Source organism: Grus americana, chromosome 6, assembly GCF_028858705.1.
Source record: "Grus americana isolate bGruAme1 chromosome 6, bGruAme1.mat, whole genome shotgun sequence".
In the NCBI taxonomy this organism is placed as follows: domain Eukaryota; kingdom Metazoa; phylum Chordata; class Aves; order Gruiformes; family Gruidae; genus Grus; species Grus americana.
In genome coordinates, this window is record NC_072857.1 from 43351031 (window position 1) to 43368487 (window position 17457).

The following is a 17457-nucleotide window of genomic DNA, read 5'->3' on the forward strand; positions in this document are numbered from 1 at the left end:
TTGATCCCTTCATCCTTTGGGCAGCTGCAACAACAAACAAGGAGTTTCCTAGCTGTCCTAAGCAGAAGCCTAGTTATGCAAGTAAACTGCATAAGTATAGTTCGCTTAAGTGTTAGGCAAAAAAAGGATTACTGTTTTAAATCTAGATTCCTGAAAAGTTTATTGGAAATCTTCTCATTTATTATGTGAAATATATACGACTGTTCTCCACACACTTTTTCCATACCATTTGCGAGTTATATTCCCATATCATATTCCCATTCAGGTGTCTCTTTTCTAAGCAAGAGAATCTACTTAATATGTCCTCAAACAGCAGGTTTCCCTTGCTCGTTGATCTCCTGGCTCTGCTGGGAAGGTGTCATGCAAGAGCCCACCCGGGCTGTTCCCATCCCCGCCTCCCGGCCACTCTCAGAGATGCTGCATCAGCTGCACCTCTGACCACACTGTGGCCATACGTCTCTGCACAGGCTCACGTTCCCCGTAGTTGCTTCTCTCCCTGCCTTTCTAGTTCATAAACCCTTTTGGGATGGGGGACCAGGGTTGTGGGCAGCATTCAGGCAGCAATGTAGCAAAGCAAGCTATGTTGGCGTCTCCAGACAACCACAACAGCACCAAGCCTGCTGTTAGTCACCACTGACGCTGTAGTAACTTTTTGACAGCTGATGAATATTGAGTGGATGTTTTACCATCAACTAGTTTAATACAGTGCCCCCTAGAAGTTAAATTTCTCAAGCCTTCATTGCAATAGAAATAGAGTTACAGGAAAGGTTGACAAAAAGAACCAAGTATTCCAGTAAAAATACAGCGCCAGTGTTAAGCATCTGAGTTGACTATAGAGGAAAAGAAGAAGGAGAAACTTCTGCTTGATGTGACAGGTATCCCAGAGAAAATCCAACAGTAGGTAAAAAAATGCTGTCTAGCAAATCTGCTAAGGGATCTTTTCCCACACTTAACGGATGCCCTGCTCACAGTGGGATCCCTCATTGAGGCACATCTTACAACCTGCTAATTAACAACTTGCCAGAAACGTGTCAGCCAGACACAAGAGGATCTTGCTGAAAGGGATCTGTAGTAACACTGAATCACAAACTGGGGATCACACATGAACAGAGTGATGCAAAAGAGCAAAAGCAGACAAATTTAATTCTGAAAAGGATTAACAGGAGTGTTACGTGCACCTCACAAGAGATAATTGTTCTGCTTTATTTAACAGCGCTGAAGTCAGAGTTTGAATACTGTGCCTAATTTTAAACATGGTGGTTTAAGAGGGAAAGAAAGTCCATAAAAAAATAAAATGGTACATTTACAAAATCTAAGTTCTGAGGAAGACATGGAGGAACTGACTTTAGTTAGTAAGTAAATGGTGAAAAGAAGACAGGCTATCCTTTAATTTATTTAAAGATTGCTACAATCAAGAACAGGGTGGGGGTTTTTTCTGTCTGAAAAGGCTGGGCAAGAAGCATTTGGCTTAGTGAGGGAGAGGAAACCTGATAAAAACAAGAAAAAAATCTTAATTATATAGTAAGATAAATGGTGGAGCAGATATCTAAGAAAAAACTTTCACAGAAGATGTTTAAAAACAATATAGAAAAACAGCTGTGATGAACATTGTAGGACTGTTAGACCCCTCCTCAGAAACAAGAATGGATTAGATAACCTGGGGACGGCCACAGCAGTACTACATTTCTACAGTGTCTTTTATTGATTTAGATACTTTTTGCCTTCAATTTTAGTTACTATGATTTCTAAAACACAACATAAAAAGAACCAAACTGACACACCTGGAAATATCTGGAGACAATACACTTTCATGCTGTGGTTCCACAGCGAGGAGTCTTTTATCATTTCAGTCTTAGAAGAGTTTTTTAATTTATTAAAAGAGAGTTAAAAGAATAAAGAAACACACACAAAAATCACCAATGGAGAAATACATATACTTTCCTTCCAATCAACTCTCTGCTTCTGCTAATTGTAATGTTGCAAATTAATAGTCAAGAGTTCTTTTTAGGCTGCTTGGTGGTTACAAGTATTGTAGAAATGTCCTGACTGCGTTTGAAGCTAAACATATGAATAAAACATAGTCTACAATTAGAGTTATTGTGCATTCTTATATGACAGTGGCATGAAATCTTGTTTTTTACTGTTATTTCTGAAAACAGTGCTCCTAGTTTGAACCAAATTATACTTACGATTAAGTCTGCTTACTTATGATTAAGTAAACTGTACTAATCATATACTATATTTATGATTATTGTCTTCTTATGTGACAATGGCAAACCACTAGTCTCTGCAAACGCTGCTCACTTATTTGCAGATACACTGCAGCAGCACCCAGAGTTGTCCGTAAGGTTTCTTAGTGCAGCATTCTCAGTGCCTCTGCTAAGTTAATCGAGGTGTAAATGACCTCCACTGCTTTTGTGGTTATGTCAGGTATGATTTGCCCCAGCGGAAACAGCGGTGGTGGCCCTGCCACCAGAGACAGGTCCCTTTCACGTACTTGCTCTGGAGTCAATTTAATTAGATTAGCACTAGAAATCCTGACATTTTAACAAACAGACAGGGATATAAGAAAATATAATGCATGAGTTGGTTATTAAAAAAAAAAAAAAAAAGAATTACCAATAAACCAAAATCCACTAAACCCAAACAAACATGACATTTATTTTACATTTTTAGCTGGAACGAGAAGTCAAAACAGTAATTTATTGTAAACCAAATTTTTTAAGTGACATATCTGATTTAACAAAATTGCCATTATAAATGCCATGATATGGTATCTTTTTTCCTTTAAGAAACTTCTTTGTTCTGAGCTTACCAGTTTCCTTTTGCTTCTCAGATGACACAAGCTTTTGCACTGAGAAATTTCATAATTCAGACTTTCTCTCTTAGCATTGACCAGGGACAAACTCCAGAATCCTGTTTACGGGGTCAGAGAACATGGCAGTACTACCTGGAAAAACAAATAAACAAAAAACCACCTCAAAACAGCCAAGGGCTGACAAAGCAGGAGGTGACCAGAATTAGCACTAGGAGCCTGTCCTCGCCATCAGATCTAGTGTCTCTGCACGGTTTGCTCCCTGAAACTTCCATGCTTCCTTAGAAGAGCCAAATTGGTTGTGAAGAAAAGGAAAGCCAATGCATACTGTTCCCTGCAGTAGTTTAACATTTAACCTCTACCTGGGCCCTGGACACAGACAGGCTTTCAGATGCATAGAGCAAGCCGTGCCATCTCTGCCTTGCTCCCAGCGTCCCCAGCTTTCTCTTTGGAGCACTGAGCACGCTGCTCCAGTCTTCATGTTGTCTACGCTGAAACATTCACATAGAGCTAACGCAGGAGGCCAGGAGATTGGTACAAAAGGGCTTATTCCAAGAAAGCAAACACGGCCACATTTCTTCCCGCATACTTTTTGGATGGTGGTTGACATAGGCATGGGAAACCCAGAGTGCGTAGCTGCACTCCACAGGAGCGGCTAGGCCCAGCTCATGACCTGGATGACGCAGCGTCTGAATTTGGGGCAAAAGCCCATACGGAGAAGAGCCCGACTTAAGGATCAAATGCATAGAAAGGTGCAGGGATAGAAAAGGGGTTGTTAGATCACAAAGACGCTTGCCTTTCTGTGTTTCTTCGAAAGAAAAAGCCAGTGCATTGCAAGAGGTTACCACTAAACTGAGCAGAGTAACAACTTGAAGCTTCAAGAGACAAAGAAGCCGCCAGTTTTGCAGATGACAGCAAGGTTAATTTTTCTCAATAATAACAAAAGAGCACCTCATTTCTCCCTTTTTACCCCACAGCTGTTGCCGGCCGTCAGCTGCCGCCCGGCTCCTCACAGCGCGCTCCCTGCAGTGACCGCAAAGCGCTGAGACAACACAGAGCCGAGACGCACAACAGACACCAAGGGCGGACGAGGCGTGCTGCCGAGGGCAACAGTTCTACACAGAAGTTTATAATCAAGCTGGACGGCCAACCGCCCTGCGACAGCGCCGGGACCGCTCACAGAGGGGCAGGAACGGCAGAGGGAAGGGCGCAGCTCCCACAGGCAGCCTCTCTTTGCGGAAGGCCGGCCTCGAGCCGAAGCACCAGCCGCGGCCCCCGAGCGAGCAAGGAGCGGCACAGCCCGACCCTCAGTGCTGCTCGGCAACGGCCGGCTCTGCTTTCCCGCGGCAGCCGCCCCCTCCTCCCATTGGCTGCCTCCCGCCCCTGGGCGGGGCCGTGGCTGGCGGCCCGTTTGAAACTGGCCATTCAGCGCAGCCCGGGCGGCGGGCGGCTGCCTCTCCCATTGGTGGCTGCTGGGGAGGGGGCGGGCGCTGGCGGCAGCGGGGGCGGAGGCAGAAAGCGCGCTGCGGCTTGCGCTGTCTATCCCAGGAGTCAGTTAGCGAGAGTGGGCGGGGCTAGGCTAACGGCTGCTCTAGGCATTGGCTGGCGAACCTCCTGGCTACGGCGATCCTCGCCAATTCCTGGAGAGCTTCCTCCCTTCTCCGGGAGGGTGGGCCAGACCCTGTCTTCTGATTGGCCAGCGCTTACTGTGCCGCCTCGCGATTGGCGGTGGAGTCGAGATGGGCGGGGAGAAGGCTCTGGGGCGGCCATGACCGAAAGTTCTGTGCCCCCTCCAGTGTGACAGTTGGAGTAGCGAGGGCCGCGGGCCGGGGCCGGCTGTTGCCCCCGGGGCCCGCTGTTGCCCCCGGGGCCCCGGTTCCCCTGGCACATGGACGCGGAGGAGGAGGCGCGGAGGCGGAAACTGGAGGCCGGCAGGGCCAAGGTGAGGGAGGGGTCCCGGCTTGCGGGCGGGGGGCCGCGCCTGCCTCGGCCTCGCCCCCGGCGCCCTGCGGTGCCCCCGGTCGGGTACCGAGCGGTGGGGCCTGGCGGCGCGCTGGCTCCCGGAGCCGCCCACGGCATCGCCTCTGCCCGCCCCGGGTCTCTGCCCCGCGGCGGGGCGCCGGCGGGTTTTCCCTCGTTGAGTGGCGGGGCCGGGGCCGCGCTCGAAGCGGCGGTGGGGTCCGGGCGTTGCGGCCGCTTGGAGCTGTGTCAGGAGGTGGGTGAGGGGTGTCACCTGGGTAGCGAGGCTCTGCCAGAAATAAACATGCCCAGCGGGGCTCCCGAGTGCGGGTTGCCTGGGAGGTTTCCCGAATTACTACAGAGGTATATAAACGTTCTGTTCAGTGAGCAAGGAGCGGCTTGAATTCACGTGTATATCTTCCCCTAGGTTCTGGTTTTGTGATTTTTTTTTTTTCCTCCCAGTTCTCCCATTTTTACCTGGGATTCCACTCAGTTGTTTGTGGAAATACTGTATGTCCACGTGAGAATCCCCAAAAGCAGGTGTTGTGTGTTTTACTACTTCAACCCCCACAAGTGCTGCCTCCAGCTCGGGGGTCCCCAGCACAAGAAGGACATGGAGCTGTTGGAGCGAGCCCAGACGAGGCCACGGAGATGATGGGAGGGCTGGAGCACCTCTGCTATGGAGACCTCAGGCTGAGAGAGTTGGGGTTGTTCAGCCTGGAGAAGAGAAGGCTGCGGGAGACCTTAGAGCTCCTTCTAGTCCCTGAGGGAGCCACAGGAAAGCTGGAGAGGGGCTGGTGACAAGGGCAGGGAGTGACAGGCCAAGGGGAATGGCCTGAAGCTGCAGGAGGGGAGATGGAGATGGGATGTGAGGCAGAAATCCTTCCCTGTGAGGGTGGTGAGGCCCTGGCACAGGGTGCCCAGAGAAGCTGTGGCTGCCCCTGGCTCCCTGGCAGTGTTGAAGGCCAGGTTGGATGGGGCTTTGGGCAACCTGGGCTAGTGGAGGGTGTCCCTGCCCATGGCAGTGGGACTGGGTGGGCTGGGAGGTCCCTTCCCACCCAAACCATTCCGTGACTCTATAATGACTAGTCCACTTGCCCTTGCATCTGCAGGTGGGTTATTGGAGAACTGGGTTGGGTTGTTTCCAGTCCTGCTGTTAGCGAATGCTTCATACACTTTGAGCAGTTACATGCCTTCAGGTAGGTGTAGCTTGGTGGGACTGTCTAGAGAGCTCATATGGTGTGACTGATGTATAAAGGTGACATTCTCTTAGTAACTATTTTCTGCAGCTACGTCCTTAGCACTTGGTGTGTATTAACCATGTTAGATACAAACTTCTGCTTTGGGTAATGATGTTCAAGAAGCTGGCTAGAAATGCCCGATTACTGTTCTTTTAATTCAGCTTCTCAGCTGGTTTTTGAGCTGTTATTGTCATATTTCCCTTCTGGAAATCTACTGCTGAACAAGGCTGGCCAGTCTGCACCTACCGTTTTTCCCTGTCCTCACCATCCTGGTTGGACTGCAGTGGGGGATTGCAACTAGAAGGCAATAGCTGTGGCTGCACAGGGCATCAGGAGGTTTGGACAGATCAAGATGTTTCCATGAGGCTGCAGCCTCCTCACCCCAATACCAGTCTTAGCGACTCTCCCGCAGGCAAAGGGTCATGGCCCTTTCTGCAGGGGACCTGTCTGGAGGTCTGGCTAGTGGGGTCAGAGGTGGTGTGGAGCTGTGCTGTCGGCCCCAGAACTTTTCAGCAGTCCTCTGTGTTTGTGTTTCAGCTCCCTCTTCCCAGCGTTGTGCAGAAGGCGATTAAAGAGAGTGTTACTGGAAGGGGAGCAGGATTGGGGCTAGAGCTTAATGGTAGGCAGTACAGATCCTCTGGCTCTGGCCCTGGCCTGTACCACCCAGAGGCTGTCGTGGTTGTCACACTCCCCACTCAGCAGCTCCTCATCCGCTTGCCCTCGCAGCCTTGATACGTGCTGTGTGGATGCAATCGCCTGTCAGAGAATGATTGCATGATTAGTTTTTGGATTAATACGGAGAGAGGAAACTTGAAGAACAGGAGTTCTTCAGGTTGAAAAGTTACATTAGCTGTGGCAAGACTTATTTTAACATTTCTTTTGTAACCCTTCTCTAAGTGCAGTATCTGTTTATAGTTCGAAAAACGTGATAGACTTGCCTTGAATAAGTTATTAGTTCCCACCTGTTGTACAGCTGTTGTTTGACATTGGAAAAAAAAAAAAGTAGGGACTTGCATTACGTTTCAAGTTATGTGTGCAGAGCCAGTGTAGCATTTATTTTTTTTTAAACTATATGCTAAATATTTCTCATCTTACCATTTTAAAAAAACTGTTAGTGGCCCATCAATGTTGCTATTGCACGGTATCATATACCTGATGTAGTGAGAGGAAAGGAAAGGGTTTAGGAAGGCAGAGATGGTGTAGAGCTTCCTCTGCTTGTTAAAATGTCACAGAGATCCATTGCTTGGCTAGCAGATCATGGGCACCAGATAATTTTCAAAATACACCCAGACAAATGAATGGAAGCAATATCCATTTGGGCTATTACACGCAAAGATAGTAAGGACATGGAGCTGTTGGAGCGAGTCCAGAGGAGGCCACGGAGATGATGGGAGGGCTGGAGCACCTTTGCTATGGAGACAGGCTGAGAGAGTTGGGGTTGTTCAGCCTGGAGAAGAGAAGGCTGCGGGGAGACCTTAGAGCCCCTTCCAGTCCCTGCAGGGGCTCCAGGAAAGCTGGAGAGGGGCTGGTGACAAGGCCAGGGAGTGACAGGCCAAGGGGAATGGCCTGAAGCTGCAGGAGGGGAGATGGAGATGGGATGTGAGGCAGAAATCCTTCCCTGTGAGGGTGGTGAGGCCCTGGCACAGGTTGCCCAGAGAAGCTGTGGCTGCCCCTGGCTCCCTGGCAGTGTTGAAGGCCAGGTTGGATGGGGCTTTGGGCAACCTGGGCTAGTGGAGGGTGTCCCTGCCCATGGCAGGGGGTTGTGTCTGGATGGGCTGTGAGGTCCCTTCCCACCCAAACCAGTCTGGGATTCTGTGATTCCATGTTTGGCTTTGGAAGGCAAACCCGTGAGCTGCAGATACCTTAGCATGCTCACACCCAATTTCTAGCTTGTATGGCTCTGTGCTTGCCCTGTTTTTGTATCTTATATACCTGCAGTTGTAGAGCTGGCTTATGGAACAGATGCATATTGGGCTAATTACTGAAATAAATGCACTTTTGGTCTTAGTGTAGTTCTGTGCGTGTTCTTAAGCCCATAGTAGGATATGGTCCTGCTGCTGAGTAGGTGGGCTGCAGGACTGTAACTTGCTTCAGCAACTTCCTTGGGATAGCTCATGTTTTTGAAGGTTCTTATATAATAGAGTAGTAGGGAAATGTCCCTCCTTTTTGTTGTTTTCCTTTTCTTTTTTGTTTTCTTTGCATTGCCCTCCTCATGAATACAAAAGCAATTTTGAAAGGGAAAAATAACCATGAGCAGGTACGATATTTCCTTCCTGTGGTGCAGACCTACAGCAGCCTAAGGTGATCCCATCTCCGGACCGATACAGAAGTGTTCAGTGTCCATCCAGATCAGCTTCCTGAATTATCTCACCGTGTCGCTGCGAGGGTGCTCAGGACGGTAGGGGACAGGAGTGCAGGTTGTGTGTTGCAGACCTCTGTTATAGCAACCTGACTTGTAGCAACACATGCAGCTATGCTAATCGCAGTCTGATACTGCGTGAATCTGGAGGTGGGAACTACTGTGGGGTTTTCTGCCTTCCCGCCCCCTCCTTTCCCCATCAAATTTTATTTTTTTTGTCTTTGGCATCCTTAGATTTTTAGTCTGCTAAATAATCACTTGGGGAAGGAATGCAATGCAAATGCTTTCTTGTTTAAACCAGTACTTGTGTTATTCTTTCTCATGTAGGAATAAAAACTCCATTATTGAAATGCATTTAAGTTATCACCAAATAATAATTCTGACTTATATTAATTGGAAATTGTCATGATTTGGAAGCTAAGTACTGACTGTCGCAGGTATTTCAGACTTCCATTTTAAATAAATGCAGTACTGATAGCCAAGGTAGTAATTGAGAAACAGAACAAAATCCAAGTGCTGCTTTTTTCTCCTTGATTTTTTTCCACCTGGTGTTAGCTAGTGTGCATGTTGGTCAGCTCTAGTTACAGACCTGTATGTGCCGTACCCCATGCGTGAGCAGTTCTTGCTGTTCCTGCATTTTATGTGGTAGGAACTCAAAAAGGAGTGCGAGTTTTCCAGGAAGATTTCCCGCTTCATTGGCTTGAGGAAGCTTTAGAAAATCTTTCTGGGTTTTGTCTAAGAGCACTCTTTGCTTATGTTTACCGTATCTAAGAGGTGGACTAAGGTTTATTTGAACAACTTGTTTCTGTTTGGTGCTGATACGGTTTTCTGTTCTGTGCCATTTTCTATGGGCATTCTTTTCGTACTGATTTCTGAAGCATGTAAAGCTTAATCCAGGAGTAAATCGTGTGAGAGGTAGGCTGGGGAGAGCTGAACAGCGCTGCATGTGCCTCAGTTTTCTTCTCTGCTGGTCCATGCCGCTGGTAGCAGTTAATCGGGGGCAGGGATGACACGGGGACCACGCGGCACAGGACCTGGCAGGCTCATGCTGGCGTACCAATTCAGCGGTGCCTTGCGGTTGCCACTTTTAACTGACTGGTCCCAGTGGAATGAAGTTGCAGTATATTGGTACCTGCAGAAAGGTCGGAGAGCTGCTGGTGGTGTTCCTGTGGCATGCTATGTCTTGGCTAAAAGCGAAGCTTTCGCCTTTGCACATGCTGCTAGAGGGCAAACCGAGAATTGGATCCTTCTGAAGGGGCATGATGGATCTCCCTGGGATGGGGGTGAATCTGTGCGTTCTTCATATTCACACACACTTCTTCATGTTGGATGGCTGGCTGTGTATCTGATGATACTCTTCTAATGACACTTTAATTCATGTAGCTGATGAAAAGCTTTGGAAACCTGATACTGCCCTAACTACGCTTTTCTCCACCCAGTGTTTCCATAAATCTGGAGCCTGTTTAACTCCAAACTCTTTCGTGGACCAACAAGTCCAGTAGTTCTGTAAACTTTTGGAGTAGGTGGATATTTTTGCATGATATGTATTATGATTTCGTATGTTTCATATTGGGGAAAATGTTTTGTTTTCTTCGAACTGCGGGTTTAAAAATTTGTACTCATTTAGATGTTCAGTCATGCCACATCCTGGTATTTTAGTGTCAAATTCTTGGTCTCCCTTCATGAAATCATTAACCGCTCTCTGTGATGGCCACTCTCTCTGCCTTTCCTTTCTTATCTTTTCTGATCGTTTTACTCGTGTTTTCCCTTTTTTCCTGCTTCAGTAGCTTCTTCTGTTCTCCATTTTTCTGCAGGTTTCCTCCTGTCCCTTTCCCCCGTGTAATTGGGTTAATTAGTGCAATAGCTATTTTTGACATATATTGCCATCAGTAAGTGCTAGAGTTAACGCCTGATTCCAGAGAATAGTATTTGCGTCTCACTACTGGTCTGTTCATTTTGCTTATTTTGAAAGGCACCTGGCAATCTTTATTTAATCTGCATTCAGTATTAATAAATATGGAAACTACGGAGTGGTAATCTTAAAAATAAGCTATTTGTACATAAACGTCTTAACTGCTGGTACGAAACTGGTGTCTTTCTGCAAATATACCTTTCAAACTGGCTGCTCAGGGGAGCAGGTGTGTAACCATGTATCTGTTGAGTAGCTGAGTTGTCAGGTAGAAGTTGCTATAATGGCAGGGGTGTGAGGAGAAAGAACTGAATTAAATCCATTTCACAAGTTGAATGAAAAGAAACGGGCATGATTTTTCTGCAAGGTGGCTGTTTTACAGGAATACCAAGCTGTCAAACAGGAGATTTTCTTATATATTGCAGGTAGAACTTGACAATTGTTTTTGCATCCTGTCATCATTTGACTATTTTATCTCATCACAAGGATATATTAACAGTGCACTTGATAACCTATGGTTGTAACCTTGGAGAAGGCTTTTTCCTTATGAGAAGGAGGTCTGGATTTATGCTGCGAGGGAAATGTTACTTCGAAATGCTGCCTAAACACAATACTAGAGTTGAAAATACGATAATCCTTTTTAAGCTGTTTAAGGTGCTAAGGAAACTTGGGTAATAAATTCTGTCAGTGACATTCTTTACAAGTCCCTGGTGCTTCAGAGAGCTGTGATAGTCTGATAAAGTAGAGCATCTGATTCTTCAACAGAAGAAATTAAAATGACCTGGCTTAATTGATTTTCTATTTATGTACTGCTTTCTGGCTAGGAAGTTTTGCTGTATTCTCTTAAGGGGGTGGCAGGGAAGGAGCGTGAGGATTCACTTCCGTTAATTTTAATCTTAAAGCTTACACTGGCAAAGATCTGTTTAGATACGTTTCTAGGGGGTTATTGTTTTTTGCCAGTCTTGCAGAAAGACTGCTCAATTATGATTTTTTCCTAGTGATTCTAGTATATCAACAACTCGTTCCTTTACTAATCTGTCTTGCTGTAATTCTGGATTGTCATTGACACACAAAGTTTCACTGAGTAAAATTTGATTCTTGTATTGAAATGAGTCTTTAGTACTGGTGTGAGATTTCTTGCTTAATTGCACAGTTATCGAGTATGTTCTGAATGTGTAGCAAGTAGGAAGATAAAGCAGTTTTTCTGCAGATGTATATATTTTGTCAAGACAGGATCTTCTTCACCCATGAGTGTGTTAATCTTGTGGTCCTGCTACCTTTTTCTCACTTACCTCTCCCTCTACCTCTTCCAATCTTTTCTGCACAGTTTGCTTACTTCAGACAACGAAAAACAAAAGGTGACATCACGCAGTCGCAGAAAAAGACGTCGAAGAGGAAGGGCTCGTCTGTCCACACGCATGACGTTCCGAAGGAAGAGTACGCACTAGCGGCCCAAGATGTTGGTAAGGGTATAGAGAGTAAGGCTGAAGACACCAACCTACTAGAGACAACAGCAGAGACAGAGGTAAATCTTTAGTATTCTTGTGTTTCACTTCACTCCATCTGCAGATAACAAGTGTTTCAGGGGTTTGTTTTACTTAATTGGGTGTTAACTCTCTGGCACCATCAACTAGCTGCCATTGAGAAGTAAGTAAAGTGATGTATTTTCGCTTGTAATAATTAACTCTCTTACAAAGTGATGTAAATAACTGAAAAAAAATCTCCATTTTATGGACTGGACTGGTATTGTCAAGGAGCTGTCTGCTGTTAGCCTCCTAAATTGAGGTCCTTCACCTTTCACTGTCATGAACTTCTCTTGGGCAGACTTCTGGTTATGTGGCTGTGACTCCAGGAAATGGCAAATCTAGACTGAGAGGCGTGGTAGATGAGCAAAACTGTCAGGACCTTATAATGCTCAGTATTAGTTTGGTTTTGTATCACTTTGCTAGCTCAAATGTGCTTAATATTTTCTGAAAAAAATATAATTTGTTCCAGCATGCTCTTAGTAGCCATCATAAAGCCAGCATAGATTTTACATTCTCTGACAAATTTGTTTAAAATGCAACTCTGCTTGTGCCTGATGTATTTCAGTGTGTTTGTACTGATGACTCTCTAGAGGTAGCCCTGTGGTCGTGTTGAAAAACATAGAAACAGCTTCCGATACAGCTTGAGATTACCAGACATCTGCCAATAGACGTACTGGTCTGCCTGAATTAAGCAGTTGCTTTCTTGCTTGAGCTCACAAGCAAGATTTTTATTTTTGTATCAGCTGTGGATTAGAGGATCATGTAACGCTTGCTTCTTTTTATTATGAGACAGAAAGAGAGAGAAAAACATAGTTTTGAACAATTTTGTTTTTGTAGGAATCCAACTTGCTTCTGAACTGGTCGGCTAATGCTTTCCCAAGCCTCAGAAGCTACAAGGCAACTCTGGCTACAACAAAATATATCTATCTCAGTCTGGGAGTTCATTTAGAAAGTAGTTTTCGGGTACATTTTGGCATCTTATCTATGCAAAGGTTCATGAGTTTTGGGGAGGCAATGCCTTCTGCATGAAAAGCATCTCGCCAGCTGTTGGTGTTTTTTCACAACATCCAACAATAGCATCAGACTGGTGTATTTGCAAACCTGCAATAAAGGAGGATACTGCTGGCATGTATGATCCCGCTTTCTGTTGTGAGGGCATCCCTAGATCCTGAACCTAATGTTAGCATTGCAAAGGCTTTGAGGCAGCTACATGCCAAGCCATCTGCACTGAGAAAAAAACGTACAGTATTTTGTCACTCAACCATAGCAGTGTCCTTATTACGTTCACGTGAACTTAAATTAAAAAACAAACAAAAATCAGTTATTGCTTCTAAACAGCTTTTGTCAAAATAGCTGGTTTGTAAAGCAAATGGAATCGCTTTCTAGGTTACATGGAGAGGGCACCTCTAGGGAGAGGGCGATCACTGGGAACTACTCTGTGCAGATTCAAAATACAGGGAGGGTTATGGGCTGCCTTTTCTAAATAGTGCTGCAGTCATCTTTGTCTTGTTGTGAGCTTAGTCAGAGGTAAATATCTTTAAAATATCAAGCTATGTTAAGTATATGCGTCAGAAAATAGTACTGCTTTCATCATTTTCTGAATTATTTTAGCAAGTTTGTCAAATAGTTGACTAATATTTAGTAGTAGATTAAAGAGTGCTCAACTATATTTGCAAGGTACAAAAGCAGAAAATAAAACATTGAATCTCAATGGTGAGACTTAGCCCTGCATTTTTGAGTAGACATTCATAATAATTTTGGGTTTGGTTTTTTTTTTTTTTTTTATTTCATTCATTTGACCATGCATTACCAGCTGAGTTTAACATTCAAGTCAGTCTCTCACTAGTATGTTGTCTCACAGCATGGCCCTCTCTGGTTCATGTGCTCAGGGTGTTTCCAAAACAATTCTGCTTCTCCTTATGTTTCTTTAAAATGGCCATGATTTAGTCTTGGTTTTATTTGTTTACTTACCAGGGGAGCGCTGACTTGTCCACCTGGGATGTACTGAGTGACCATGCCCCTGAAGTAAGTGTGAAAGAATGTCTCTTTAGTGAGAGATGGTGATATATGTGTGAAAGAAGAGGATGATAATTGGTTACTAAATTGATTAGTTATTGACCATTGTCATCAAACATCATAAGCGATGCGATTTTGCTATTTTACAGCCTAAAATGGGTACTTATCTGTATGTACGTGTACTGGCTGCAAGATTGGTTGCTAAGAGAGTTGGTTTTAGTGAAATCATGGACCTTGTCCAGAGACATTTGAACAATGTTTTTAATTGAAAAGTAGATTTATTCTTTGTTTTATACATTAAAACAAAAAAATATTTAAAATAAAACACAAGATACTGTCTCCTCTGTGAGAATTGTAACAATATTGCTCCTAAGAAATCACAGGATTGATTGGAGCAACTTCTTTGTACTTTTTTGTTTATTTGCTTTGCTGTTAAAGGCCATAGACACTCAGAGTATGTTGAATATTTATTTGCAGTAGTTGCTTACACTTGAATTGAATTTTAAGTCAAGAACGTTACATTATTATTTTTCCTATGGATGGACTGTTCTCTAGTCAGCGCATATGGATGTAAAAACTTTGTTTAATTTTGGTAGTATTCCCCCTCTCCTCCTGCAACCTGTGAGTTGGAGTGTATTTTAAATCCCAACATGTGTCAAAATGGCACTTTACCAGAATTTGGTGCTGTAGAATCACAGGACTCTTCTCCCTAATTTACTTTTGTGCCTTGAAGTATCATAGGAAAATATATTATCTATGAAGTGTTTTTTATTTGAAATTTTTAAGAATTAAGGACTTTATACATGATGTTTCTATTAAATACAAAGCCTCAATGTTGCATTACTTTTAAGCTAGAATTTGCTCAGAATTTAAGCTTATATTCAGAGTAATCGCAAAACAGAAATGGTATATTATTTTGGTGAGTAAATATGCTTTTGTTTCTTTTATGAAGGAAGTTACAATAAATTCTGCTGCAGAATACAGTGAGCTTGATGCTAAGATGTGTCAGGCGAGAATAGCTGAGAACAGATTTTGGGAGAAACAAGAAGCCGTCGAAAGACTCACTGCACAGATGGATGAGCTGCAGGAACAACTTACCCAGCACAGTGACTCTATGCAACTTCAGGTACATTTCATAGAATTGGATAATGGGGATAATAGTACTTCAGATTAATCCTAAAAACATTTAGGAGGCAAAACTCAAAATAAGCATTATTTTTACTGAAAGTACTTCACCTTGCTAACATGTGCTGCAAAAAGCAGTACTGAGGTTTTCCGGGACTTCATATTGCTTGAATCGAGTGAGAGTAAAATTAAATTTGAAATGCTTCTATTTTTAGACAGTTTTTATGAAATGTGTAGTTAAATTCTTCTGCTAAGAAATAGTTGGACGCTTGCTGCTAGTTTTTATTGGTAAATTTTCTTACTATATTGAGGAGTGGGCCTTTAGAGAGAATCTGCAAGAACCACTGAGGTTAAGAATAGTTAATCGCACATTGAGGTAGGGTTCGGTGTAAAAGCATGGGGCTTATAATTATATAAATACTGACTTTATATATGTTATATATCAAGGTTATGCTGAAAAATGGTGGAAAAAAACCTCTGAAACATTGTTCAAACTATTGAAAAGGAAGTACTTATTACAATGTCAGTGTTTCTGTGGATATGACAGCAAACCACTTCATGGATGCAGCTGGGCTCCTTTTCAAATGTTCACATGGGATGGCAGACACCACCACCCCCATGGGTGAATTTTTCCCCAGAGATCACTCACACTTTTTGAATATTTGTAAATACTTGTGGTTTTCTGGTTTTGGGGTGGTTTTTTGGTGGTGGTTTGGGTTGGTTTTTTTGTTTGTTTGTTTTGTATGGACAAATGATTAAGTAGGAGAAATTAAACTTTATTAAACTGACAGGTACCTTCCCCTCTCCTAAAATATTAAAAAAAGATATTTTGAATTCCTTTTCTCTAGCATTTCTATGTAAAGGGAAATTACCAGGTGCTACTGAAGAATAGTTACTTCCCCTTTTACATGCTGTTTTTCTCCTTTTAGGACTGGGAAACAAAGACATTTCCTGTTGGTGAGAAGTACATTGAAAAGGTTAATGTGATTAACATAAAATAGGATTAATGTATCCCATCTCATTAGCTTTCTCTCACATGACTGAAAAGGAGAGCTGGCAGATAGGAAACAATTTAGGGGGTACTAAATATTCATTATATCCTGTAGAAAACTTCATTGTTTTTACATCAATAAGAACTACAAAATTTTTAACTAAAAATATTTATTTCATTACTGGTATCCTATCATTTGTTTAAAAAGTCACTTTTGATTAGCTTTGTCATCTCTTTGAGATCAGTGTAAGATTCTTATTTCCTCACGCCTGCTGTCTTTCTTGAACAGAAATATTTCTGGTCCTTTGGTGCAAGTTTTTCAAAACTTAAGTGTAACTATAGACTCATAACAGCTTTGCTTTGAGAAAACTTACTGGATTCCTACTGTGCTAAAACTGTTTTAATTTTATAACTGCACTTCTTGTGGTCCATATAGGAAACTACTGTTCAAGAGCAGAACGAAGTCATCAGGAAACTAACAACCTGCCTTCAACAGGCGAAGAAGGATCGGGATGACCTACAGGAAGAGGCTTCACATGTAGCTGGTCAGATCCATGATCTACAACTTCAGTTACATCAGGTGTGTCTCTCCTCCGATTTTTGTTTCCTTACAAAGAGCATAAGAACAGGTTTGGAATATGAACATGAAAACATATTGAGCTTATCACATAGTTCTTCATAGTTCAGTTTGCGATGCAGCAGTGAAGATGATTTCAGGGTGAGGCAGAGTTTTCCCCAGCTGCTAGGGAGAAGTCCCAGAAATATCCTTATACCTTCCACTTGCTTGTGTAATGTTTGGGAGGTCATTACACTTCTTTGCCCATCAATTTAGCCCTTGTTAGGGAATCTTCCCCAATATTGTTGTGGTTTGGGATCACTGTAGTGGTATGGGCTTACGTGCGATCAGTTTTCCTTGCCTTTGCCAAAGAAAGCTCCAAGTGTGTGCACGGGCAACTGTAACAGCTCAGCTGTTCCACAGAAACTTGCTGTCTTGAGGTAACGTGACTTGGCTCAAAGATGGAGATTTAAAATAACCTGAAGACAGTTGATGCAGCCCCTGTGACACATAGAAACTGCTTCAGTGCAACAAGTTGATTATGGATCTAATCCTGGGATAATGAGAGATCCTACAGCCTTTCATCTACTTTACATATTTTTTTCCTTAAAATACTTTATGCTTTTTCGGTGATGCTCAATGTTCCAGTGGCTAGTCTCTCTAAACACCCCTTTATTTGTTGTCTCAGGAGCCTTGTAGTATATGCCAGAGAGTTATAGTTATGTTTACTTACCATTTCAGGTTTGCAAGATAAGAATTGTGCTAGGAGGGATTATGTGTCTTAAATTTCTAGATAGGAAGGGGGTTTGAAAAAAAAAAAAATAATGGGACTTACTGAAGTCTAGGGATTATCTTGAAGGAGTTGCTCATGCCCTGGAAAATGTATCTTCTGCTAAATGAAATTCTAAGTTTGGAAAAGAAAAAAAATACTGCTTTCTATCTACAATTCTGACTGCTATT

General features: G+C 43.5%; 1 protein-coding gene across 16 annotated transcripts in view; it reads left to right on the plus strand.

Annotated features, from left to right (window-relative positions):
- The first annotated feature begins 4574 nt into the window (after positions 1 to 4574).
- The window catches only part of PCNT (pericentrin), a 100660-nt gene continuing 87777 nt past the window's right edge, over positions 4575 to 17457 (plus strand). For 11 of the 16 annotated variants that reach the window (XR_008577610.1, XM_054829677.1, XM_054829678.1 and 8 more), the window contains exons 1-6: positions 4584 to 4757; positions 11611 to 11808; positions 13784 to 13834; positions 14778 to 14951; positions 15880 to 15927; positions 16378 to 16521. Coding sequence is in view for 15 of the 16 variants with exons in the window: in XM_054829677.1 (XP_054685652.1) it covers positions 4704 to 4757; positions 11611 to 11808; positions 13784 to 13834; positions 14778 to 14951; positions 15880 to 15927; positions 16378 to 16521 (669 nt within the window). In the remaining variant the exon portion in view is untranslated. Of the gene's footprint in view, positions 4758 to 11493; positions 11809 to 13783; positions 13835 to 14777; positions 14952 to 15879; positions 15928 to 16377; positions 16522 to 17457 lie in introns of those variants that run through there. The other 5 variants (XM_054829687.1, XM_054829691.1, XM_054829692.1 and 2 more) reach the window with 3 other exon arrangements.